The sequence below is a fragment of the Uloborus diversus genome, chromosome 7 (genome assembly GCF_026930045.1).
Source record: "Uloborus diversus isolate 005 chromosome 7, Udiv.v.3.1, whole genome shotgun sequence".
Lineage (NCBI taxonomy): Eukaryota > Metazoa > Arthropoda > Arachnida > Araneae > Uloboridae > Uloborus > Uloborus diversus.
The window spans coordinates 43,703,623-43,729,488 of record NC_072737.1 but is presented as its reverse complement, the minus strand read 5'-3'; the positions used below and the strand labels follow the sequence as shown (position 1 = coordinate 43,729,488).

Genomic DNA, 25,866 nt, shown 5'->3' with positions numbered 1-25,866 from the left:
CCTTTTTAAATTTTTGCAACTAAAAAGTACTAAAAGCAAGAAAGTTCTAATTTCTAAGGGGTGGCTTGAGCCCCCACTTGCCCCCCTATATGGGCGCCCTTGGAAGTAACCATGTATTAGTGGGTTTCAACAATGGTAGAAAAACCGTTGTTGAAACCCATAAGTTATAACATCGTGATATTAAAATAATTTAGTTTACAATAAAATCAAAACACATAGTACTTCTCCCAACTTGAAACCTTACATTTTGAGCCCTTACTTTTAAAAACTTTATTAATATGTTTTGGGATAAATTTATTGATATGCTCTGAAGATGAATACTGCCGTGGGCAGGTAGACGGCAGTATCTACAGAAATGAGTTTTCAAGAGATTTGAAAAAACGCTTTCTGGATGCAATACTGAAAATCGGGAAATGTTGGAATCGGATGTATTTTCGCGCTCTTTTTTCAGCGGAAACCAAAGAAAAAAGTTTGTACTATTGAGCTAACTTACTACAGGCGCCAAAAATGCAAAAAAAAAAAAAAAAAAAGAAAAAAGAAAAAATCTTATATGATTAAACTAGTATGTTGTGGCCATCACGAAACTTTCTTCTATATCTTTCTTATAATTCTGCCCCATGCTTGACGAAGAAGCAACATTCCCAACAAAAACAAAATTACACGCGCCAAAACTTGACGACCATCCCAATTCCCGATTTATCTCAAAGGCAAAGCAAAGAATGAAAATTGAAAATTATTTTAAAAGCCTTACTTAAAATAATTACAAACATTTATTTGCTAACAAACAAAAGATGGCAAACAGTTAAAAATTTTAAATCATCGCGATTTTCTGGTTATTTTCCAACTGTTAAAATCACGCGAAATACGCAGACGACAGTCTATTGCGATTTATCTTTCTTAAATTGTTGCATTTATAAAGCTATTTTTATTTACACAAAAAATCAGCCCCCATGGAGCGATTGGCGCCAAAATTGAACCAACGCCTTTTTACAAATGGATTCACATTTATTCCAAATTTCATCCAGAACATAGCATTACTTCTTGAGATATGGCACTCACAATGGAAAAAAAGAACGTTCGATTGCGCCACCCCCTTTTCAACTATTAACACCGAAATAGAATCAGCTCTTATACCCTTTAAGGGCTACTTGTCGATAAATTTTTGTTTGATTCCGTTCATTATTTCTTGATATACAGCAGTCACAACTGACAACAAAAAATGTTCTATAGCTCAACCCCCGTTTGAGCAATTGACACCAAAATTCAATCAGCACCTGCACCTGTCAGGGGCAACATATGGACCAAATTTTGTTTCATTCCGCCAGTTACTTCCTGGGGAATAGCAGGCACTTATAACTCAAAAAACGTCCCATTGCTCCACCCCCCTTGGAGGAATTCGCGCCAAAAACGAATGGGCACAAGTTTACATAGCGGCACATATGTGTACTAAATTTCGTTCGATTTCATGCGGTAGTTTTAGCTGTAGAGCGGCCACAAAAAACTGGTCACACACAGACGTGACACACGCACGAACACACACACACACACATTTTCCAAAAATGGTTGAAATGGGCTCAGCACATCTCAAAACGTTCGAATCCGTCAAAATTCGAAAATTTTTCACGAATCCAATACTTTCTTCTATATATTAGATATAGAAGAAAGTAAAAAAATGAGTGCATGTACCTATGTATTTAACTATGTATGTATGTATGTCCAAGTTACTTCTCCCGAACGACAGTGAACTGACCATCGAACCAGGTATCGATGGATTCGTAATCTTCCCGTCTTTATGTTTGGCTATTTAACACAATCCCCAGGTAATAATTAGCAGAGATCTCAATTAAAAACTATTAATTATGACACTTAGATTTGGACATAAAATCCCTATTTTTCGAAGGATTTCCTCCATTTAAATTATTATTCAGTGCTTCAACTCAACTTTCCGTAGCAATGGTTTTATTAAAATTTATAGCGTGAAGAAAATCATTGAGACGAAAGATCTGTTGCCATATTTTTTTTCGAGTATGAACAAGTAAAGGTCAAGTAAACTGTTGTTTTAAAAGGCTTTTCCTGTTATCGGGGGATTTAAAATGTTTACTTTTTGGTTATTTTTCCGCAATCTGCCACAAAATTTTACTGATTTTTTTTTTCTTTCTTGGTTTAAGCCTGAGTGTTGAACACGCGTCACTTGACATAACTTTTATTTCCGAGGTGGACCGTGCAAAACCGGGCGACGCAGCTAATTAAAAGCTTTTTGCCGGCCTGCGGCAGAATTGTACTCGGTCCTGGTAAGGTAATTGGCAGTATCTACCAATTTTTCGTTTTTTCAGTTTTCCGAATTTTTTTCATCTTTCTTACTTCAGCTTTAAGTACAAAACAGGTTGATTTGGTTTCTGCTGAAAATAAAAGATTTTTTTTTACCGGAGGCCAAACTTCAAGATTCAATATTTTAATGACGCTTGTGGGAAATTAAAAACGCGTTTCTTCAAATACCCTTAAAATTCATTGTTGAAGATACTGCCTCTGACATGCCCACAGCAGAGCTGTTTCCGTTTTTTTACTTCATTTTACAAAAAAGGAAGTATTGTATTCGCGAAAAAATTTTCACTGAAAAATCGACCTTAATTTCTATTTTGCTCATCCCCGAATGAATGTTGAGTTTTTTTTCCATTCGACCACACGTGGATAAATGCCTAAGAACGTATAGACGCCTGAAATACCCATTTCTGACGATTCCCGAGTTAATTACAACGAGTTTTCTCGTGACGTCTGTATGTACGTATGTGCGTATGTATGTCGCATAACTCAAAAACGGTATGTCCTAGAGAGTTGAAATTTGGTACGTAGACTACTGGGGTTTAGTTGTGCACCTCTCCTTTTGGTTGCATTCGGGTGTTTCTAAAGGGGTCTTTTGCACCTTTTTTTTGGGGGGGGGGGGGGAGGGGGAATTATTGTTAATTTCGATGCAATCTCAAGTGGTGTTATAATTTGGCGGACACTTGGCGATATATCGCCAGTCTTTTGGTAGCCAAATTTTGTCGCCAACTTGGCGACGAATTTGGAGATTTTTTTTTTTTTTTTAATTTGGTTTCGCTTTAGCCACTGTTTGTGATATTTAGAGAGTTAACTATTGAATCGCATTAAAATTGCCGATAATGGGGAATAACATTAAATTGGTGCAAAAGGAAATCATATGACGCACACATCAGCTCGTTTCATGACAAATTTGTATTTCAAACTAATGGTTTTCCTCAAAATTTAATAAATGTTTCTCAAAAATATTCAATTTCCGTAAGTCGACAAATTTAGCTCGAAAGTCTTAAAAATAAAATAAGTAGTACTCATTTGGTCAGAATAATCAGGGAATGAAATGAAATTCCGTGATACGGAAAAAAATAATCGTCTTGCACGACATCCGGGGTATTCATCTATTCTTGTGTAACAGTCAGCATGAGCATTGTCGAAAATTTAGTACATCTACATTGGTTAGGGCAAGGACTCTGAACCGTGGATCCGGCAGACTGACAACTGTCAGTGGAAAAATTTTAATTGGATGGAGATTCTTACCTGTCCGAGTTAAAAGGAAGAAAATCAGTATCAAAAAGCAAATAAATAGGTTAGTTTTTTCAAAAATAAACAAGTAAGAAATTAATGAGAAATCAAATAAATGAATAAAGAAATATAAAAAATATTTTTTCGTTAATTTTTGTGATCGCTTGCCCTAATTTTGTGCGATTTTCTTGCAAATGTTCATTTGCTTAAGTTTAATAATTTGTAATAATTATTTACTTCTACATTTAAGTTTTACTATAAGTAAATCATAATAAAAATCTTACACTGCTAACGGTTCTTTGGCACCTGATAAAGTTTTTCTTTCTTTCTTTTTTTGCCTTAAAAATACATTTAACTGTCCGAGAAATTTTTGCCGGTCTGTAAGTCAAAAAAGGATGAAAAACGTGGGGTTCGGATCATGTTAACAACTAATGACACCAACTTCGTCCAAAACTAAAGAAAACCAGTTTTCTGTGTAGCAAAGCAAAACATCGATTCGTAATATTAATTATCACTTTGCTATGGCTCCAATTCATTTCTTCTTCTTCTTCTTCTTTTTTTTTTTAAATCATTTAACAAAAAATGTTTCGAAAAGAAAATATCTTTATGAAGTAAAAAGAACGCTATTATAGATATATGAAAATGACGATGGAATTCATTCTTAATTGATATGGTTTTAGAGATTTCCAACTACCATCAAAATTTTTTAAAAAGAAATTTCTAAATTACAACTTATTGCCTAATGCAGATGCATAAACGTAAGAAAAATAGCATTTAACTAAGTTATGGAGAAAATAACTGTAACATAAAATTTTAATCTGGATTGGTGAAAATAAATAAAGGAATAAATTTCATACAAAAGCACTTGGATGAATAAAATTTCATTTCTTGTGCGTGATCGTAAAACGTTTTATAAATTTTCAGAATTCGTACGCAGAATGAAATCGTTTGATCAATTAATCAAATTTAGTTTTAAATATAAGGCGGTTTTTTAAAAAATTTCCTATTTGTGGAGAAAAAATACTATTTCTTAACTTACTTTCTCTGTCATAACGCGTTTTACTTCCGCTTTTTTTTTATGGTTGTAAAAACCAATTAAAAATAAATAGCAATGATAATAGATCAAGAGCCCGTAAGCACCAGACCTACGTCATAGTATTGTTACGCGTTCGGTGCAACTTCAAACTTTCTTCGAAATGACGACACAGTTCTTGAGAAAACATAGGAGATTTATTTACAACTATGTAAAAGAAATATCGCTAACTGCTAAATTAACCGTAGCAATTAGGCAAACATCAATTAACACCGTAAGCTCAACGGTCACACACGTATTTACATCAAAATACGCAAAAACACAGCGCAGAGGCTAATACACACTTTCCTAGCGCAACGGCTGAAACGAAAACTCCACAGTTAGAAATAAAAAAAAATTGACTCTCGTTCAAATGCAACACGGCCTTTATACTCAGCAAAGAAATATCCAGAAAATCCCATTACGTTCCACCAATTTCTCATATTTTCTTTTTATTCCATTCACAAATCTTATCATTCGGAAATGAGGGGACCATATACTTCATTCGAATGTGAGGGGGGGGGGGGTTGTATATGCATTACAAGAAACTATTTACAGGTTAAGTTACTATGATAATTTTGGAGGACAGTTAATGGAATAAACGCCAAAAATAGCCAGATTTCTACAAATTAATCATAAAAATAATTACTATTTACAGAATTTGTAACAGTATAAAGGCCCAAATGTTTTTTGCGGAAGGACATCACAGCAGGTAATAAAAGTTAGCTATTATTTTAAGCTGAGTGGCGCTGGCATTAGCAGGAAACAGGTAGCAAAAGTTGCGTCAAAAACAGAGTCATTCCATGTCAAGTGACCTCGTCGTCTCCACCCGACCATCTCCGACTTAAACGAAATTTTATAGAGGTGCAGAGATGCCTTTGAAACTCACCTATACAAATTTTCAGTTTCCAAGACCCAAATCCTGAAGATCTAGGAAATCGATTTAAAAAAAAAAAAGGAGCTCCAAAATGGCGGATCCGCTTTGTCAAACGAATTGTCATTTGCACGGTTCCATCATTGGAGGCCATTTTGGAGCCCAGTTTTTTTTTTCTTTCTTCCTTTTTTCTTTTGAGATATTCTAATTCCTATAGATGTGTGTCTTGGAAGCAGAAAATTTGCATAGGTTAGTTTCAAAGGCATGACTACACCTCTCTTGAACGTCCTTCAAACGGAAGATGGTTGAATGGGGGACCACCAGGTCACGTAACATGAAATGAATCGATGATGTTTAGCTTTTGCAGCAATTTTACACACCTTTGCTACCTGTTTTTGGGCCTTTATAGTATGACGTAGGTCTGTTGTTGTTGTTGTTGTTTACAATCCGTCATTGATCCAGCGGCAGCTAGATCATTCATGATGCCATGAACCCTAGCGAAGTCAAGCAGCAGTAGTGGGATAGCACAGACATCTGCCAGAGTGAACCCCAAACAATCAAGGATGTGGTCGGGGGATGCCGGTTTCAGATTGCATTTGCCGCACAAAGAGAAGATCTTACACCCAGAGTCGAAAATCATATTCTTCAGATAACCACTTATGAGTCTCGAGACGGCCGTTTGATCATGTCTGTCACCCTCGAAATCTAACGAGCCTCCCGGGGTCTTCCTGCAGTACCAGGGATGGGCTGGAGGGGTGATCCAGACTTGCCTGTCTCCTTGTTTCTTCATAGAGAAAATTTCCTTAAAAGTTAATGTGAAGTCCTTGTTGGGCAACTCTGAACAACCTCTTTTAGCCAAGATGTCTGCGGCTTCATTGCCATGGATGTTTACATGAGAGGGAATCCACTGAAAGTGGACTTCCCTTCCCTTGGTTAGATTTTTGAGATGGGTGATAATCTGAATACCCACAAGGTCGCACACACTGCTCCAGTTCTGTAGGTATTGAATCGAGCTCCGACTATCAGTAAGGATCCAAATGTCACCATATTTAGTGTCGTGAAGGTCTGGTACTACTCAGTATACCGACAGTCCGGTTATTACATACAGAGACTGCAGTTTCGTCATTATTTTTGACTCATTAGTCTGGAATGACGAAACTGCAGTCTCTGGATATGATACCGGAGCTGTCGGTATATTGCATGTATACCCACCAGTACCCAACTTTTCCGCAATGCATAAAATCAAAAAGGTTTTTGCGCTCCGCCCAAGTGTTCAGTCTGTGTTAGTATTAATACAATTGTTTTTTGTTGTGTTGTTTTAGGCATGTAGGGGATTTAGGAAACATTGAAGCAGATCGAAGTGGAGTTGCAGATTTGAACATGGTTGGAGATCAAATGAGATTGTGCGGTCCCATGTCAATAATGGGAAGAGCAATAGTAGTAAGTAAACACACTCCTTTTGTTCAACTTCGTTTTATATTTTTGAGCCATTATGAATATTGCTTATTGATTTCGCTTCGACTTAACCTGACGCTCATATTTCGTGGCGTGTCGATTTCTGTTGTCTTTGTGATTGCTTAAACCAGTCACACGAACCATTTTTAATTTCGTCGACTAACTAATATAATCACACAGCCTTGATTTTATATGATTATTCTGTGTACAAAAATGCTATTTTTTTTAATTAAAAATTTCATAGAACTGAGAGATGATTACAAATCAGTTCATCAGTTCAGAGGAGAGTTTTGTATAGTCGCACAAATCAATTCCTCTCAAGTTTTCAAGAAAGTTTACGGTCATTTTTTTTTTTTAATTTTATCCTCTTGTACATTTTTTCTTTTCCTTTCTTTTTCTTTTTTTTGAGATAGATTGCGTAAAATTTTTTATTTTGTTGATAAACTAATACTGCCAGAAGGATACGTATCGCCATTTTTCTCTTTAATTTACGCAATTTAAGGTGTAGTATTTCCAACATCTTCTCTTTCTCTATTGGAATAGTTATTAAATTTGTTAAATAACATAATTATGAACTTTCATTAATGTATGGAGATAATACAAAGTCTACGTGACACATTAAAGAACATTAAAAGTGCTCTGATTCCTTTTTTGCAACAGTGTCCGGATTTTTTTTAAAGCCTTTACGAGATCTGCCTTTGTGCAACAAAGTAACAATAGTAAACAACGTAAGAGAAAGCACAAATTAGCAAACTGATTGATGACACGTGTTTCGGGGTTTCAAAGAATCCCTTTTTGAATGCAACGAAGTGTGAGCTTTAGGATGAAAAGGCATCCGAGAAAAGAAACAAAGGTGAGACAGAAAATAGTTTAAAGAGTAAAATTTGGAGATAAACAAAGCAAGCAAAACAAAATTTCGTTGCTGTTTCCTATAACATGCACCCCCCCCCCTCCTGGAAATTTCTAAAACAACCAGCCTGAGGGAGGCACTTTTTTAACTTTTTCGTGGTGTATGTGGAGGGGATCGTGTGTAACAACACTTGATCAAAAAAAAAAAGAACACTTTTTTTTGTGTGGAGAGTTTGGAAAAACGAAATGTTTTAGGCGTTGTATTGTCTTGCGTTACCTTCATAACAGTATTGAGACGGTAACGCAAATAGACACATCTAACTTTTCCTTTCCAACGAGCTCTCAAAGAAAGAATATTCACTTTAAAAATCACAAAGTTACTAGAGCCGAATTCATCCATAAGCTTAGAAAATTGAACCAAAAGTCAGTTGATCATTTTTATTTATTTATTTAAATTCCTCATTTTAAATATCTTCTATTTTGGTTGGGGGGTTACCTCAGTCTGGATGCGTCCAAGCCTCGACTAACCAAAAAGTTGCTGATGAACGTATCTATCGAGTCTGGTGTCAGGCGTTATATGTTGACATTTTCAGGATGCCCACCACCTAAAAGAAAGGGTAACCCCCTAAATATCGCGAGGACCCCCCAAAAAGCAAGAGTCACCTCCCCTAAAAGTGAAAAATATACCTCAAACCACCACCCCCTAAAAATTTTAATGCCGCAGTCTGTGCCATGACCCCCTAGGTGGGCACCCCTTTCATTATTAGCATTTGTTGTAGGTACAGACTTTAGTATCCCGATCGATCAGTGTTAATAGGAATCTGAAACATGCTCACAGAATTTTGAGATTTATTTGATATAAAGCATATTGCGCAGTAGGTCAAAAGATGCTTATTTATGCTTGCCAATTCTTCACGCGGTACGTGCTCAGACCGTACCACACTATCGTCTTTACCGAAATATTAGAAAACATGTGACCAATAATTAAAAATTAAAATTGTTGGCTTTCCAATTTTCTGTTAATTCGGCCGTCTTTGATGTTAAAATTAATCATCATCAAATAGCTGCCTCAATGCATCAATAAAATAAATTGCATTTATCATCATCAAAATTCTAAGTCGTAAAAGTCAAATTTGGAATTATGTGAATCCAGTTTTCAACGCTTAAATTAGTTTGTTATACAAATTAGTAACTATGAAATTTTCTTCATTTGCGTAACGAATGTTTACTGCCTTTAGCAGACTAAATCAATTAATATGCAGATAAAGTAAGTTTTACACTTCACCTGTACCAACATTTATATTGTACGTAATATCATCATTTAGATTTTATGCAAAAAACACCTGCAGACTGGATACACACATTGTGGTTTTAGGAACAAATCGGTTGTGATACACTTTATATGAAGAAACTTTAAAATATTTTCACTCTACGTTTATGGTAGAAATAATGGTTTCCGCTATTGGTGAAGAATTGAAATTGGGAGTCGTTCTCTCTCTCTCTCTCTAAAGCACTGTTCCATAATGAAATTGAAATATTGCAATGAAATCTAAAATTAAAAATTTTTTTGTTAGCAGTAATCCAATATTCATGGCTCACAATACAATCCAAACCGTAACTTACTCCACTGCTGAATGAATCAAATTTATACTGCAATCACCGAAAAGTAAGACTAGAGCAGGATTTCCCCGATAAAGTGAGTGTGGCACCCTTGGGTGGCGCAGAAATAGAGAAGAAGCATTTTCCGTTTTTTAAGAGAAGGCACTTCGCCACGCCTCCTCGAACGCAGAGTTCCATTTTACGCGGAGGTTATCGATATGCAATCCACGCGCTTCTAAAGGAGACAAAACCGGACATCCTTAACTTGGGCGTGCATTTCAATGTGCAAAAAAGTCTTAGTGTCCTTTACATCACTTGCTACACTTGTTAGATGCATTTTAGTTATTCTTACATTTTAAAAACTGCTGCTTTTACAACAAAATGCTATGATCCGAATATACCTTCTGCCGAAAACAGCGAAATAGAATCATCGGATACCACGTGACGAGGGAGGAGTCAAGTGCCTTCTCCTGAAAAACAAACAATACCGCGAACTGTCCATGGTACATGGTATCAATATCTATATAATAGAAATAGGCTGTGGTGTGGTGAGAAAATTTTAATTCTTCATAAGGGGACGGGAACTGGAAAAGTTTGGGAACCCCTGAACTAGAGTAAACAAAAAAATGCGTCATTTGACGACGTCAACCACGTATTTGGCTCAGACAAGAACGAATTAGGGCCAAGCAGACTGCGAATACGAATACTATATGGTAACTTTTTTTCTTTTTTTTAATTCCAGAAAAAAGAAATTCCCCAAAGTGGATATATTGACAAACCTTTTTGCAACCTGTTTGTTTACTTCTGGTCCATCTACTTCGTGAAAGCCGAATAGAACTAAAAAGAAGTCTTTCTTTTATTTTTTGCTCCACGTGATAAGTTTATTGTATACTCAGCAACATAGAAAAATACGAAACCTCGTATGAAATTCACCTACAGTGAACAGTTTTATAAAAATTACTTAAGAAAACCATTTTTCCCAGTCCTTGTGCAGTCCCGACTGGGAACCGTAGTAATATAAGTTTTATAAGGAGAGGGGGCGACCAAACTTACGTCTTGGTTCTCAGGGTCCCTTTCTCTAAGTTATGCATTAGGGTGGTCACAAAAAATCGATTTTCGAATTTCTTCCGCGGCACCCCCGTAAAATGTGCCAATGGACTAGAAAACATGATTTGCAAAGTTTCAGCTTAATCCGATAATATTAACACGTGCCGCAAAGAGGCTAAAGTTACGAAAAACGGCGGTTTTTAGCAAAAAATCGTAGTTTTTCTTCTTTAAAACCAAAACTTTTCATCCTAGAAACTTCGTTCTGGTCTCATTTTATAGGAAATCTTATTCTCTTGATGAGATGTTTAATACATTTTTCTAAATAAACGTTACAGAATGGTTCTTGGCATTATTCAGATCAGGTCGTGGAAGATATCATCAATAAGGAATTTTCATGCAAAGACCTAAAAGCATTACAATATTCAATTACATTTATTTGCTCTTTGTTAATTTTAATATAACCATTAAAAAGGCTTCATTTGGAGGTATTTTAAAAATTAAATACAACAAATTGCTGATTTAAAATAAAGGAACTAAGCTGTTTAGAAGAGAAAGCAAAGCGTTTAAACTACAAAAAAGAAAAAAAAATCTAATGAATTTTATTACTTACACTGTTAAATGACATACACAGAAAAGACATACATCAATATGTTATTACTTTTCATTGACAAATTAAAGTTAATGGCTTCGATATGGTAGATTTTGATGAATGTGGAAAAATGTGCCTGTATTCAGACATAATTTGTAATAGAAACTGTCATTAGTTAGAAATTAGTTTTACGCTTCTTTTAGCTGTGACATTGACCCTTAAACTGTTTACTATCTTTTTAGCTTTAGTATAATATTGGTTTCTACACTATTCATCAAGATCAGTATTTAAAAGCTTTATATCGATTTCGAATCTCTTTTAAAAAATTGAATCTCTTAAATAGTTGGAGGAGAAATGAAAAAACCTACTTCTTTATCCAATAAACTAAGCTTCTTTCAGATTGAGCTGTGCTTTTGTATCCCTATCATCATAATCATCTTCATTATCTCCTACTAATTTTGCAGCCTCCCTTGTTTTGATCTTTCTTTTTTTTTAAAGCATTATTTAAAAAGGGAAATGAAATGCAACCTTCTCTGAGTTTAGGACCACAGATGTCTAATTATTTTATGTAGTTCTGTGCCTACATCATCTTCATAAATACTCTAGTATTGAACCAAGGATTTTGCTAACTATAGATCTTGGTTGGGGGCCAAAGCTGAATCGCAGACATAAACCATACTTTTCCGTAAATATCGATGATAAACAACCAAATACCTTCAATACCTTTTACCTCTAAATCGATTAAGGAAATCTAATCCATGAAAAGATATATTTTGAAAGAGTATATGAGGCAGTGAGAAGCAAAGGGATGTAATTGACAGAATTAAAATTTTGGAGATAATCAGAACAAATGACAGGGGAACCTCTACTCTGCTTAGGGGCAAGATATGGTACTAGTAGCTCTGTTAGGGGCTGTTATATAGCATGATTTAGAAAAAAAGTTCAATAAAAGCCTAGGATCTGAACTCTAAACGCGTTTTATAAAGAACTTTAAAAAGTCCACTTACATCCCTTTGCTTCTCACTACCTCATATGGCCCTTGTCATCCATCTGGTGCGATGAACAGCGCCAGGTACTCGAAAAATAACGTTGTTTTTAAAAAGACTCCCTAAACAAGTTAGGCAAAGATGAATGAATTGCTTGTAGTCATCCCTAAGCTGCTGCTGATTTTATTTCTCAAAAAGAAAGCTTGAAATTTCACCAGGATTGCTTATTTTGTTTTTAATCTTATGTACTTGCTTTGGATTGCTTCCTATCTATACCATTCATCCTTAAATTCTTGAAAAATATCTGGTTGAGGACTAGTGGACGTACCTATTTTGCAAATCAAATCTTCTTTTAAACCAACTTCTAACGTATGGTAGAGATTTGCTAAATACAAAAACTTTTTCTGTAGCAACTGTATTCACAAAACGCAGTTTTGCCCTGCAGAAGCCCTAACAAGTCCCCGTCTAAGAACATTGAACATAGACCACTTTCCTGGGAATCGTAAATTTTCCTTTCTCTAGGGGGTCGAAAACCTTTACAAGACTGAGATTTTTAAGATATTGCTTAGCTCTGACCACCGAGGAATAAAGCAACGTTCCGTATTTAAGACCTCTACAGCTAACTTCAAATGTTTTACACGCAGTTGTTTGTTTTAGTTTTGAGTTTTAGAGACATAACTATTGTACAGTGAAATCCTGTTACAACGAACTTCGAATTACTAGAACTTTTAGTTGTAACGAGGTTTTAGTAGTAATGAAATTCAAGCAACGTAATGGAAATCAAATCAGGGCTGAAAATTTCTTTCGTTAAATCGAATATTTCGTTGTAGCGGTATTCTTTGTAACGGGGTTTCACTGTAACATTTCTGATAATATTGCTGTTTTTGCTCTGATTACTTAGCATTGTAAGGGGGTTACAACCATTAACTAAAAGAACTAATACAATTTATTTTTTAATGATTCATTCTTTTTACGCGATTTTGAGGATAATAGCTACGACCTGACTTGGAAAATCCTGAATAATGTTCAATCAGTTTTTACAAGAATTCAAATGAAATTAGACTTAAAGAGAATAAAATTCCCTATAAAATGAAACCAGAACGAAGTTTCTAGAATGAATAGTTTTGGTTTCACAGATTAAAAACTACGATTTTTTGCTAAAAATTGCTAATTTTTGTAACTTTAGCCTCTTTGCGGCACGTGTTAATATTGTAACGGAACCGGCGAGACTTCCAACTTTCTTGAAAGGACGACACAGTTCTTGATAAAAACACAGGAGCTTTATTTACACTATATGCAGGAGAAATCGTTAACAACTGCTAAATTAATCATCAGCAATTAAACAAATATCACTCTCAACACCGTAAACTCAACGGTTACACACGTATTTACTTCCAAATACGAAAACAACACAGCGAAATGCCTCGCAATAAACAGAGCTAATACACTCTCAGAACAAATTCTCAATCGAAACTAAACTTTTTATCCAGCGTAACGGCTTATATACACACCGAAAAGAGAGCTCTCAAATATTCCACAAGATTCGAAATGCGTAGACCGTTATCAAATTTTATCAATGAAAAAAAAAGAAATAGGGGGGCTCGTATACTTCAGCCGAATGTAAAGGGGTTGTATATTCATTACAAGAAACTATTTACAGGTTACGTTACTACAATAATTACTATTTACAGAATTCGTAACATTGCCCCCTTCCTAAGGACTGCACGTCCCGGGCAGTACAATCCCCAGAAAGGGTGCCAAACTTCTATCACAAGTTCACAAATACACACATTAAATAATAACATAATAACCAATAATGCATAGGAAACACAATAATAACAAGAAATATTACTAAACATTAAAAGCAAAAAAAATTATCTACAACTTTTATGTTATCAACCATGGTTGTTTACGTAATACTCATGAACTATGGCCATAGTATGGGGCTAACCGATCATAATGTACAACCCTAGGTTTTGCATTAGGTGATTTTTGGATCCTCACTACGACGTCATTCAGTCGGTTTAGGGTCCATCCCAATGCAACTGCAATTTGGGTGAAAGACCTTTCCGTCGGATGGGATTCCATAACCAAACCTTGTCGCCTTCGTTGAATTCATGTCCAGTAGACCTTGTGTCGTATCGGGTCTTCATCTTCTCCACCGCGATGTTGATTCGCTCTCGTGCGAAGTTATGAACGTCTTCCAACCGGGCCTGGAGATCCTGGATGTACTCCTCAGGCGATGAAGGCGCATCCGGAGGACGACCGAAGACGAGATCACAAGGTAGTCGAAGCTCTCGTCCGATGAGCATCTGAGATGGGGCAAATCCGGTAGTCTCGTGGACAGCACTGCGGTAGGCCAGCAGGAACAAAGGAAACTTCTTGTCCCAATCCTGTTGATTTCTGGATACCATAAGCGAGAGATTATTCAGGATTGTGCGGTTAAATCTCTCCACCATGCCGTCCGATTTCTTGGGATAAAACAGCTCCGATGCCCTCGTTGCTCGCATCAGTGTCCAGGATGAAGGATTTTTCAGGCTGAGGATAGGCGAGGATAGGCGTTGATGTTAAAGCCTCCTTCAGTCATAGAAATGCATCTTCGCATTCTTTGGACCATTCAAACTTTTGCTTGCTCTCTGTCAGCTTATGCAAAGGTCGTGCAATGTTGGAAAAACCCTTCACAAACTTCCTGTAGTACGTGCAGAGCCCCAGGAAACTTCGCAGCTGATGGATGTTTTCGGGACGACTCCAACTCTTGACCGCAGATACCTTCTCTGGATCGGTTTGTACACCCTCAGAAGAGATGATGTGACCAAGGTAGCTCACTTCCCGGCGGAACAAATTACATTTGGACGGGCTTAACTTCAGATTGGCTTCCTTAAGCTTTTGCAGCACCTTCCTAAGATTTGCCAGATGTTCTTCGAAACTGCGTCCCACGATGATGATATCGTCTAAGTAGACCAGACAGGATTCGAAGGAAAGTCCTCTTAACACTGTCTCCGTAAGACGCTCGAACGTAGCTGGTGCATTGCAGAGGCCGAAGGGCATCACTTTAAACTGCCATAAGCCTTGTCCAGTTGTAAACGCTGTCTTGTCTCGGTCATCAGGGTGTATCTCAACCTGCCAGTAGCCGCTCTTCAAGTCCAGGGTCGAAAACCACTTGTGTCCGGAAAGAGTGTCCAAGGTGTCGTCTATCCGTGGAAGAGGGTAACTGTCTTTCTTGGTGATTTCATTCAGCCGTCGGTAATCGACACAAAATCTGGTGGAGCCATCTTTCTTTCGGACCAAGACGATGGGAGAGGCCCAATGACTGGACGACGGTTCGATGACATCATTCTCCTTCATCTCTTTCAGGAGGGCCTCAACCTCTTCCTTCTTGGCGAACGGTAGTCGTCTTGGATGCTGTTTAATAGGGGGGTGTTCTCCAGTGTAGATCCTATGCTGAGTTAAATTCGTCCGGCCCACATCCTCCGATGTAGATGAAAACAGATGCTTGAAGTCGTCCACCAATTGTTCCGCAGCAGTTCTTTGATCTTTCGATAATGGCGCACTCCCAATTAACTTCGATGTCAAGGACTCAGAAGACACAGTCTCGGGGGAATTGATTCTTCTAATGATGCAGTTTACTGGAGTACAAGTTGCCAACACTTCACCTTTCCGGATATTCCTTGGCCTTTCACTCACGTTGACGACTCGCACAGGAATTACATCTTTAGAATGGTCCACAAGCGTAGATGCTACCAGCACTCCTTTTGGGTTATTGCTTAAGTTGGGGTATTCAATGAGTCCAAATCGAAAACTATTGCTTTCTTCAATGGAGCCAGGTATTAATGATTCCGACCTTGAGGGAATCGATAAATCTGTTTGGGCTATTACTTGATGAGCGGATTGTACATCACTTTCTGCGGGGAAAACGGCTATGTGTTCTCTCATCGAGTGCAGCTTATTAGTCGTGAAGTCGAGGTTGAAGTCATACTTCTTTAAGAAGTCCAATCCGAGAATGAAGGGGTCTGTGATAGCAGCAACGAATGCCGTGTGATGGTAAGTGGCATTTCCAAACACAATTTCTAAGTTCACTTTACCTTCAATCTCGATCTTTTCACCTGTCACAGTTTGGAGGGTAACGCAGGGCGGCGTCCACAGAATGTTGAGTCCAAATTGACGAGTCACATCTGTTCTAATGATTGTAACATTGGCTCCAGTGTCAATAATCAGTTCGCAGGGAAACCCGTTTACATATGCTTAAACAAACAGTCCATTACTGCCGCCACTCGTCGATGAAATCTGGAAAACTTTAAGATGGGGCTCATTCCAATTTGGCGACCTCCGCCCCGCGAGATTGCCATGGCTTAGTTTCCCTGGACCTGAGAGGGAGAGGTGCTCTTCCCTCTGGGTTCTTGGCGAGCTTCACAGTTTCTTCGTAAGTGACCCTCGCCGCCGCATTTCCAGCACTTAAGTGGTTGTCGATTTTGGTCCTTGGGAGCCGAAATCCTTTTGAGGGTTCCTGCAATTTCTTTTATTTGCTTTTCAAGTTCAGCAAAACGTGACGAAACCGGATCAAGCTCATCAGTTTTCACACCGCGGATTGAATGGCGATCCCTGCGGGTTGCTTGCTGGGCGGCCTCCAACTTCATCGCATACACAACAGCAGAATTCAGGTCTTTGACATCCGCCATCCGTAGAGCTTTCTGGATTTCCGGATCTCGAACCCCGTCAATGTAGTAGTTGAGCGCCAGATTGTCTCGAACATCCGCAGGGCAGTCGCAAAAAGCAAGATGAGACAGTCTCTCGATATCCGCCGCAAGCTCTTTCTGGGTTTCCCCGGTTTTCTGGAAACGGGACTTCAACTGGAGTCGGCTGAAATCTTTCTGGCACTTCTCACCGAAGCGAAGCTCCAACGCAGATGTGAGGGCGGCGAAATCCAGGCGCTGGCCGTCCGGAAGGGTCTGAAGAATGTCCGCTGCATCACCTCTCAGGGATGCTGCAAGATGGCAGGCCTTGGTAGCAGAGTCCCATCCGTTCGCTTCCGCCACTATCATGAATTGAGTTTTGAAAACCTGCCACGAAGTTTTCCCATCAAATGTGGCAAGTTTAATGGACGGTCGAGCAACCGATGTGGGAGCGCCAAACTGTACAGAGCTGCTTTCCGCGGTCGCCAATCTCCTTTCCATGATTTTAATTTTCTGATCCACATGATTTTCAACTGTTGCGATACGGTTTTCTACTTTGAGAAGGAATAGGGGTAGAGAGCGCAGAGCAACCCCAAAGCCGTCCCCAAGATGAAGTCACGTGATGTGTGGAGGGAATTCCGGTTAGCTGTTAACCGGTTTCTACTACCGCATGGGATTTTGCATTGTGGTTGATCGCAATCGTTAATAAATTTTAACTGTTCTAGAATTTAAATGATTTTTTGAAGATGGTACATTACTGCTGTGCTTTCGGATGTCAAGAAAAGTATTCTAAGGATAGTGCTGTAACATTTCACAGGTAAGGGCGACATTTTTTTGTTCTTTTTCTACTTAAAAAATGATTTTCAAATGTATCTACACTCGCTGACGTGTGGTAAATAATGCTCTGTTTGGAAAATTAATGAATTTTCCTTATTTAATTTGCAATTGTTTGTGCTTTAATATTCATTTTAATTGCTTTTGTCATTAAAAACCTTTGGAGATGAGTTAATTTGTTGATATTTATTAATTTTCTTGGCGAACGGCCTTGAAGCTGCTGTCTGCTTTATTTGGCGAGCAATTTTATTGCCAACAGAATCGAAAACAAAACAGTATCGTTGCACACTGATTGTTTTAATGATCATGACGCTCTTTATTTCTCCATCATTGACAGTTAGATGTTTTGAACAAATTAGTTTATTTGTGTTTGCAGTTAAATGTTTTAAATAAATTAGTTTAATGTTTCTCAAAGAATAAGTAAAAAATTGCAGAGAAAAAAAAGTCTCACCGCTGGTGCACCTGCTATTTTAATTGATTATAATCAACTATTAAAATGTTTACAATGTTTTGCTTGATCGTTTTATGACTTTTGATACCTGCTTATAAGAAAAGAAGTATTTAACATTTGAGTAGTTGATACAAAATGATCTTTTCAAAATTAAAAAATATTGCAGTTTAATCAAATGTATACGTTTTTTTAAAAAGTTTTCCTTTTATTTTTCGCTTGTTATAGTTTTCATTGATTTTCGTTAAATCATACAAATCTTCCAAACAAATTTATTCTTCTGTAGAATTGCATAATTCTGTAGAATTGCAGCATCTTTAAATATGCATAATATTATTGGTTATTTTTAAAAACATGTCTAAAATTATCTCTGTTGCATTTGTTTACTAGTTATGTTTTATGCATTAAGCATCAGTAGAGATTAATCAGTAGTTGTTAAATTTATAAAAAACATCGAAAAAGTTTCTGTTTATAGAATTTTGAAATGAAATTGCAGACATGTTAATTTTTGATTCTGCTTTGATATCGACTTTTTTTTTTCTTCAAAACGGCGATAAATGTCCGGCGGATGTCTTAATTGCAATTTTGACTTGTAATTTTTGAAGTTTACTAGTAATAATTTTTCAAATTATGACAGAAAAGGTCCTCACTGAAATGTATGATTATCTTTGCTTTATTAATATTTCCCTGAATATTAAACAATTCATTGACATGGCATACTTGAAATGCATAAGTTCATCAGTTTTTTTTTTTTTTTTTTGTTTGTTTTTAGTATATTTTAGTCTTTTTTTGTTACTACTCAAAAATTATAGCTTTTACCATGTAATTATATATTGCTTTGATTTCTTTAATAAAAGAGTTTTTAAATTATTTCTTGTGGTTCTGTATTTTTATTATTTTTCATGAAAACAATACTATCTAGCATTCACGTACAAATAGCAGTTTCAAAAACAATTTTTTTTTTTTGCTCACTGAAAGTAAACTATTGAAAAGAAAAGTTAAAATTTTTCTAAACCTATTTTTCCAATTATAATTGTTATAATAAAAAGGATTATAATACAAGAATTTAGCTGCATTGCTTTAATTTGCTTTGCACTTTTTGTTTTCCTGAAAACATTAAAAAGAAAATTTTAATTTTAAATTATGTGCTGAAAAAAGAAAGTTATCAGTTTTTAAGAAATAACATTTTTGTATAGTAATAAAAAAAAAACGATTATCTTATTAGATTATGATGTTTGTAAAAATGATTTGCATTCGTCTTCTCTTAAAAAATTGCAATTGTATTATCAATTATCGGCTACTATTTTTAGTAATCTATTTTGAGATGACTAATTTTCAAAATTAACGGGCATGAAGTAAACCCCAAGAGAAAAAGCTGTTTATTATTGAATCGAAACCTACCGAGTTTCAACGGATTGAGGGGGAAAAAAAGCCGATGCGCGATCGCCAAGAAATGCGATGATCGCCAAACATTGCACTTTTCTACCAGGTGACTTGTGGACAACTCTGGCGCGTTTCTTCTAAAGGGGGAAAAGGTAGCTGGGTCCCTCTACTTACCATCTCTCCTCTAAGGTTTTCTACTGTTTCAAATTTTTCATCAAAAGCATCAACTCGATGCTCTATCTCATTAAATTTATTTTCCATCACAGTCTTTACTGAAGTAAGGTCGTTTTTAATTTCCTCTTGGTTAGAAGCTAGGTCATTTTTCAGCATCGTTAAATCACTTTTCAATTGTTCTTGATTAGCCGTAAAACTTGCAGTCAATTCATTTTTTAATTGGTCTTGATTTGCTGTAAAACTTGCAGTCAAATCACTTTTTAATTGATCTTGATTAGCCGCCATATCATTTTTTAATTGTTCTTGATTAGCCGTCAAACTTTCAGTCAAGTCACTTTTCACAGCATTAATTGCTTCCAGAAGTTGTTTTAATTGATCATCCATTGCGCGAGTAATCACCATAAAAACAAAGTCTATAAATTCAAACAGTCTTTATGAAAAATGTCCAAAGTCACACTTACTCCAAGAAAGTCCAGAAGAAGCCCCACGTTGGGCGCCAATTGTAACGGATCCGGCGACACTTCCAACTTTCTTGAAAGGAAGACACAGTTCTTGATAAAAACACAGGAGCTTTATTTACACGATGTGCAGGAGAAATCGTTAACAACTGCTAAATTAATCATCAGCAATTAAACAAATATCACTCAACACCGTAAACTCAGCGGTTACACACGTATTTACTTCCAAATACGAAAACAACACAGCGAAATGCCTCGCAATAAACAGAGCTAATACACTCTCAGAACAAATTCTCAATCCAAACTAAACTTTTTATCCAGCGTAACGGCTTATATACACACCGAAAAGAGAGCTCTCAAATATTCCACAAGATTCGAAATAGTACAGTAAAAATAGGGGTCGGACCCAAACATCCAAAAAAAAAAAAAGCTAAACCTGGTGCAAATTGTTTATTACCCTCTCAATAAGAACAGTCCCCACCCCATTGTGAGTCGGGTTTTGGAATGGAGGGCATCTAAAAATTGCTGTTTTGGGTATTTTTCCAGAATTTTTAGAGTAAATTTAAAGTGAGAATATTATGTTTTACTAAATTTAAAAGCATGAAATTAAAGGTGTTTGACCCCCCAAGAAGGATGACATAACCCACCAATACTACAGAGTCCCCTATCCCCGTCAAACGAAGCAGTACCCCCGAACCCCCCGCCATACATTTCATATGGAAACATATTATTTTATGCTAAGTTAAAGTTAGAAATCGAGTGTGTCCATCTTCCAAGATCGATGGTGCACCTCCTCTCAAAGCTACAGCACCCCCCCTTCCGCCAAATAAAATAAATCCTCACTCCCCCCCCCCCCTTTATTTCAAGCAGAAGTATTATTTCATGCAAATCAAAAATGCATTAAATCAGGACTGTCCAGTGTCCACCCCATAAGAACAGTAGCTCACCCCCCAAAACGAAATTATATACTAAAATATTATCCTCCCCCCACCCCCTCCTGATGGTGCACATTTGATTAAATGGCCAGAAATATTAGGCTGAACTGTTTTTTGCTTTCAAATGATTTCTCCTAAGCTTGTAACAAAAACTCTTCGTTATCAAGATGTTTTTCGGAATCTAGATCCTCAGCAAAATCGTTATTGTTGCAGCTATGTCTAACACAGTTTGTGCATATAATTGAGCACTTCAGTCCACTTTCAGACTTTTCAAACATTCACTACATCCAATGAACTCCTCAGAGCAAGCACAAGATTTGAGATGCAGAAAGTCTTCTAGAGCAGAAGGCTTGGCTGTTGTAATAGGACGCAGATTATATTTCTGTGGTGCTTTCTTTGCACCCATCAAAAATGAAACTAGCTTTCCCACACTTACAAATTACCTATACACTGCATTGCTGGCATATTTCCTTGAAGCTTAGAGATCATTACCAAAAATATGATCAAGCAGGTATCTTCCATCTATTACATATGAGACAGTGAGAAGCAAAGGGATGCAAGTGGCAAAATTAAAAATTTGGAGATAACCAGTACAAATGGTTGGTGAACCTCTCCTCTATCTTGAGGCAAGAGTAGACCTGATAGTTGCTTCTATACAGCATGATTTAGAAAAGAAAATAAATGAAAACCTACCTAGGATCATATCTTTAAACGCGTTTTATTCAAAACTTGAAAATGTCCACTTACATCCCTTTGCTTCTCACTGCCTCATATATGACACCAGCTGTCCGTTCTGTGATGTTGGATGAACCTTTTGATTAGATAATAGCACTTTAACGATACAAGATTTCTTTCCTTCTGAAACCAGATTCATCGAATACTGATGAAGGATCCGCTCATAACTCGTATCAGAAGTTCTTAACAATTTGTTATTCCATCTTTACTGTTCATACCATTCGGTGTAAAAGATGGTTTGGGCTTACACATCTTTACAGATAGTAACTACACTGTTAAAACTACAGGATGCATTCGGCACCTTTCAGGGGAGAAACGCTTGTTCACCAGCGACACCCAATACGGAGCCGAAATCGCACCTCTAAATAGGGTGAAAAACAGGCACCTTTTAAAAAATAGACAGCCGGAGTGAAAAAAAGGAACCTTCGGAGAGAGAAATGGCACCCTTACTATAGATCCTCCTCCCCCCTCCCCCGTATTGTGTGCGTTTTTGAATACAGTTGTGTTTTTTTTTTTCTTTTTTAAGTTTTGTTTTGATTTATGATATTCTACGTTTTGGACATTTTTCACATTGAACTCGGTACTGGAAATGATTAGAACAAGTAATTACAGCATTTGATCATATTTTAGAGTTTTCAACATAGTTAAGAAGTGCTCACTGCTTTAATTCATCTGATCGTGCTCTAACTCAGTGTTTCTCAACCTGTTTTGACCCACGGGCGCGGTAAAAGCAAATGAAAAACTTTGCGGACCAGTGAAATCTTTATCGTTTTCTTAAAAATTCGTAAAATAAATAATATTAATAATAATAACTCTGGGGCCGTTAAAAACATGTAATGTTAAAAATTAATAAAACAATAAATATCTACCCCTTTACTTGGTATCAAAGATGTGTCACAAATACGTTATGATTTAAAGACGAGTAATTATTTAAATAATGTGAGAAATTATACATATACTAAAACATGACGCATTCCGAAAATGAAGCATAGCTGTACTTATGGATTATTTACATGAAGAGCCAAAAATATTCAGGGATATTACAGTTATGGAAAAACAAAATCGTTTCATAAACGTTAATCAAGATTAACAAAATAAAATGCACATAAAGTTTTTCGACACTTAAAAAACCAAAAGAAATTTTTAACGCTACCGAGACATAACCGCTAACAGGAAATGATTCTAACACTTGAATGAAAAAGCAAAAAAAAAAAAAAAAAAGGAGCTAGACTGAGAGAGATGAGATTTTCTTCTTCGGCTAGCTTTCTGTTATAATCTACGAAGCTCAGGAATCATTTTTATTAAGGTTCTCACTTGTTGATTATTGATAACCTTTTTGCCGATGGGGTTTTTTTTTTGGTGAATAATAAAAGCTGCTTATCTAGTACTCAAGAAAATAATGAGAGATAATTTTAGCAGCGTTTTGAATGATGGAAATTTCACGATAGTAACTGTTCAGTTCTGTCCCACCCTCGGAAGAGGGCACCACCTCCCCCTGACAAAAAGAAACAAACTTCTGTCTCCTCGGAATAACGGGGGGGGAGACTGGATAGGATCGTCCGCCTCTTCGGACGCATATGTATACGCTCGTACTCATTCCTTTAATTCTTTCCATTAATAAACCCAATCCATTAAACCAATTCATGTTTCCTATTTTTGATGTATCCAATTCATTATTCATTACCCTTCCAGCCTTCCAACTACGCTCTGCGGGTAAGTCATCATTTTTTAACTATTTTTATAGGCAGTGCCAGCTCCTTAAGATCTATATTCCATGCTAACTATCATACAGTAACGGTAAACTGAAGTAACGGTAACTGAAAAGTAATAAATGCACTTTTAAAAACTTTTAACTATGTTTGAAAGCCCTAAAAGCTACAAAGTGATCAAAAGTTGTACTTACTTGTAATTTCGGATAATTAATCCTAGAAAAGTTGGGTTTTAATCCAATAGTGTACTTCTTCAATGTGAAAGACACATAAACGCAATCATCATTTGTCCGCCATATTGAGGTGGTTGAATCTGAATGTATGGCTAAGGCAAAAGCGCATGCGCAATAAGTCTTTCTGTGATAGCATGCTGTTTCGGCTCCTCTGCTCTATTTCCTGGCCTGTGTTTCACCTTCAGGCACTATGCTTTCACCTTAGAGGGAATATATTCACTCGTCTGGAACCCCTGGTTATAACAGTGTACTCTCGTAACAGAGGCTAAAGACATAACTGTTTACCTCTTTTACAAAGAAATGCCGCAAAATTGTTTTTCTTCCATATCCTTTGATGTTACTACCCGAACGCAACGAGGTCTCATCACAACTCACCTTATCATCAGCGAGCAATACCACTACCAACTTAAGAGGGAAGAAACTTCTGGGGGCTTTAAAAACGGATTGTGATTTCCCAAACTAGGAGACAAAAGGTGTAAATATTTAGCATTCTATTGTTGTATTGCTCATTGCTCTCACCAAGACTTGTTCTATCGTTGAATCACTACAGGTTCTAGACCACTTGAGTTTGTCACTGCGTTAGATCGTTGGATAGCTGATGTTTTAGCTGATGTTTGATGTGATCTAATTTTTTTTATTGCATAATGTACTCAAAAGTTTGAGATAGTGTTGAAAGTATTTGTCTGCATATTTAGCATAATTCACACAACCAGTTGCGTAAAAGAGAGGTAGCTCGGTGTTTGCAAATAAGAACCCCCTCCGACTTAGAGGGTGCAGAATTGCAGCATTGCCCGTCTCACTATTGGCAATTTCGGTTTGTTCCCCCTTACGGTGATGGCAAAAGATTGTAGACTAGTTGAAGTTTGTTAATCAAGAAGAAGTAGGGAAACTTTGGTCAATTTGGACTTTTTTTATGCTGCACAGGAATTTTGTTTTCCAGCGCTCTAAACAGTTTAATAACTCCAGTCACAAACAATTTGGTTACTGAGCTCGCTTAGATCTTTTAGAATTATCATTTTGACATTACCATATCATTGTGTGGCATTTTGTACTTCGGAAAAGTTTAAATAAGGGAAATTTTTTCGTGAACTTTACTGCAATAGTTGATTTTAGAATGTAAATTCAGGGTCCCCCCCCCCCCCCCAAAAAAAAAAGTGATGGCGCACCCCTTAAGTGTGACGGAGTATGCATCCAGAATAAAAGCCCTCAAAAAAGAAAGAAATATCCCTTGAAAAAACTGCCTTAAAAATTCCAATGACGCAAAGCTGCTCCATGAACCCCCCCCCCCCCATTCCCTCCCCGCCTGTGCACCCCTGTTAATTAGAATTTTTTTCTGTGAGAGTTTATTATTTAACTATTATAGAGTGGTTTCTGCGAGGTTTGAGAATTTTTTTTAAGTAATAGAAATTATTTTTATTTAAATAGAGGATTATTTCGCCCCCCCCCCCCTTCCCCCCAAAACCCGACGCGCAAAGTGCTGGGACTTTTTAACCCTTCTTGCTGGAAGGGTAAGAAGTAATTTGCAACAGGTTTCACCTTTTTTTTTTTTTGATGTTTGGGTTTGGCCATTTTTTGGCCTAATTTTACTGTACTAAAATGCTTCTCGAAATGCGTAGACCGTTATCAAATTTTATCAATGAAAAAAAAAGAAATAGAAGGGTCGTATACTTCAGCCGAATGTAAAGGGGTTGTATATTCATTACAAGAAACTATTTACAGGTTACGTTATACTACAATAATTACTATTTACAGAATTCGTAACAATATCATCGAAATAACTTGAAACTTTGAAAATCACATTTTCTAGTCTATTGGCACATTTTAGGGGGGTGCCGCAAAAGATTAGTTGAAAAAAGTTTTTTTCCATGTAGTTTGTGATCACCCTATTATGCATTCATGTATTGTACTTACGTTAGAAATGCTGTTTTGTGCAAAATATGTACGTATAGTTACGTATAATAGTACGTTATATATGTTTTTTTTCTGTATAGGTTCATGGTGGGGAAGACGATCTGGGAAGAGGTGGCAACCAAGCTAGCAGAAATAACGGAAATGCCGGACCCAGAGTTGGATGCTGCATTATCGGAGTCGCAAATAATTCGTAGAAGACGATTCATTTCAAAAAATCATCTTAAATGCATCGAATATGTGATTCATCTTTCTGTTCACTGATTAAAAAATATCATATTTGATGAGGTGTTTTGTGATTTTGTAATGTTTTGTATACTCTTTAGTAAAACAAATCAGAAATTTGTACAGCG

At 36.7% G+C, this 25,866-nt stretch overlaps 1 protein-coding gene across 1 annotated transcript in view; it reads left to right on the top strand.

Annotated features, from left to right (window-relative positions):
- LOC129226608 (uncharacterized) overlaps window positions 1-25,866 on the top strand; it is a gene marked incomplete at its 5' end in the record, with an annotated part of 28,428 nt that extends 2,562 nt beyond the window's left edge. The window contains 2 exons of the mRNA XM_054861236.1: window positions 6,824-6,941; window positions 25,597-25,866. Of these exons, the coding sequence (XP_054717211.1) occupies window positions 6,824-6,941; window positions 25,597-25,710 (232 nt within the window). The remainder of the gene's footprint in view (window positions 1-6,823; window positions 6,942-25,596) is intronic.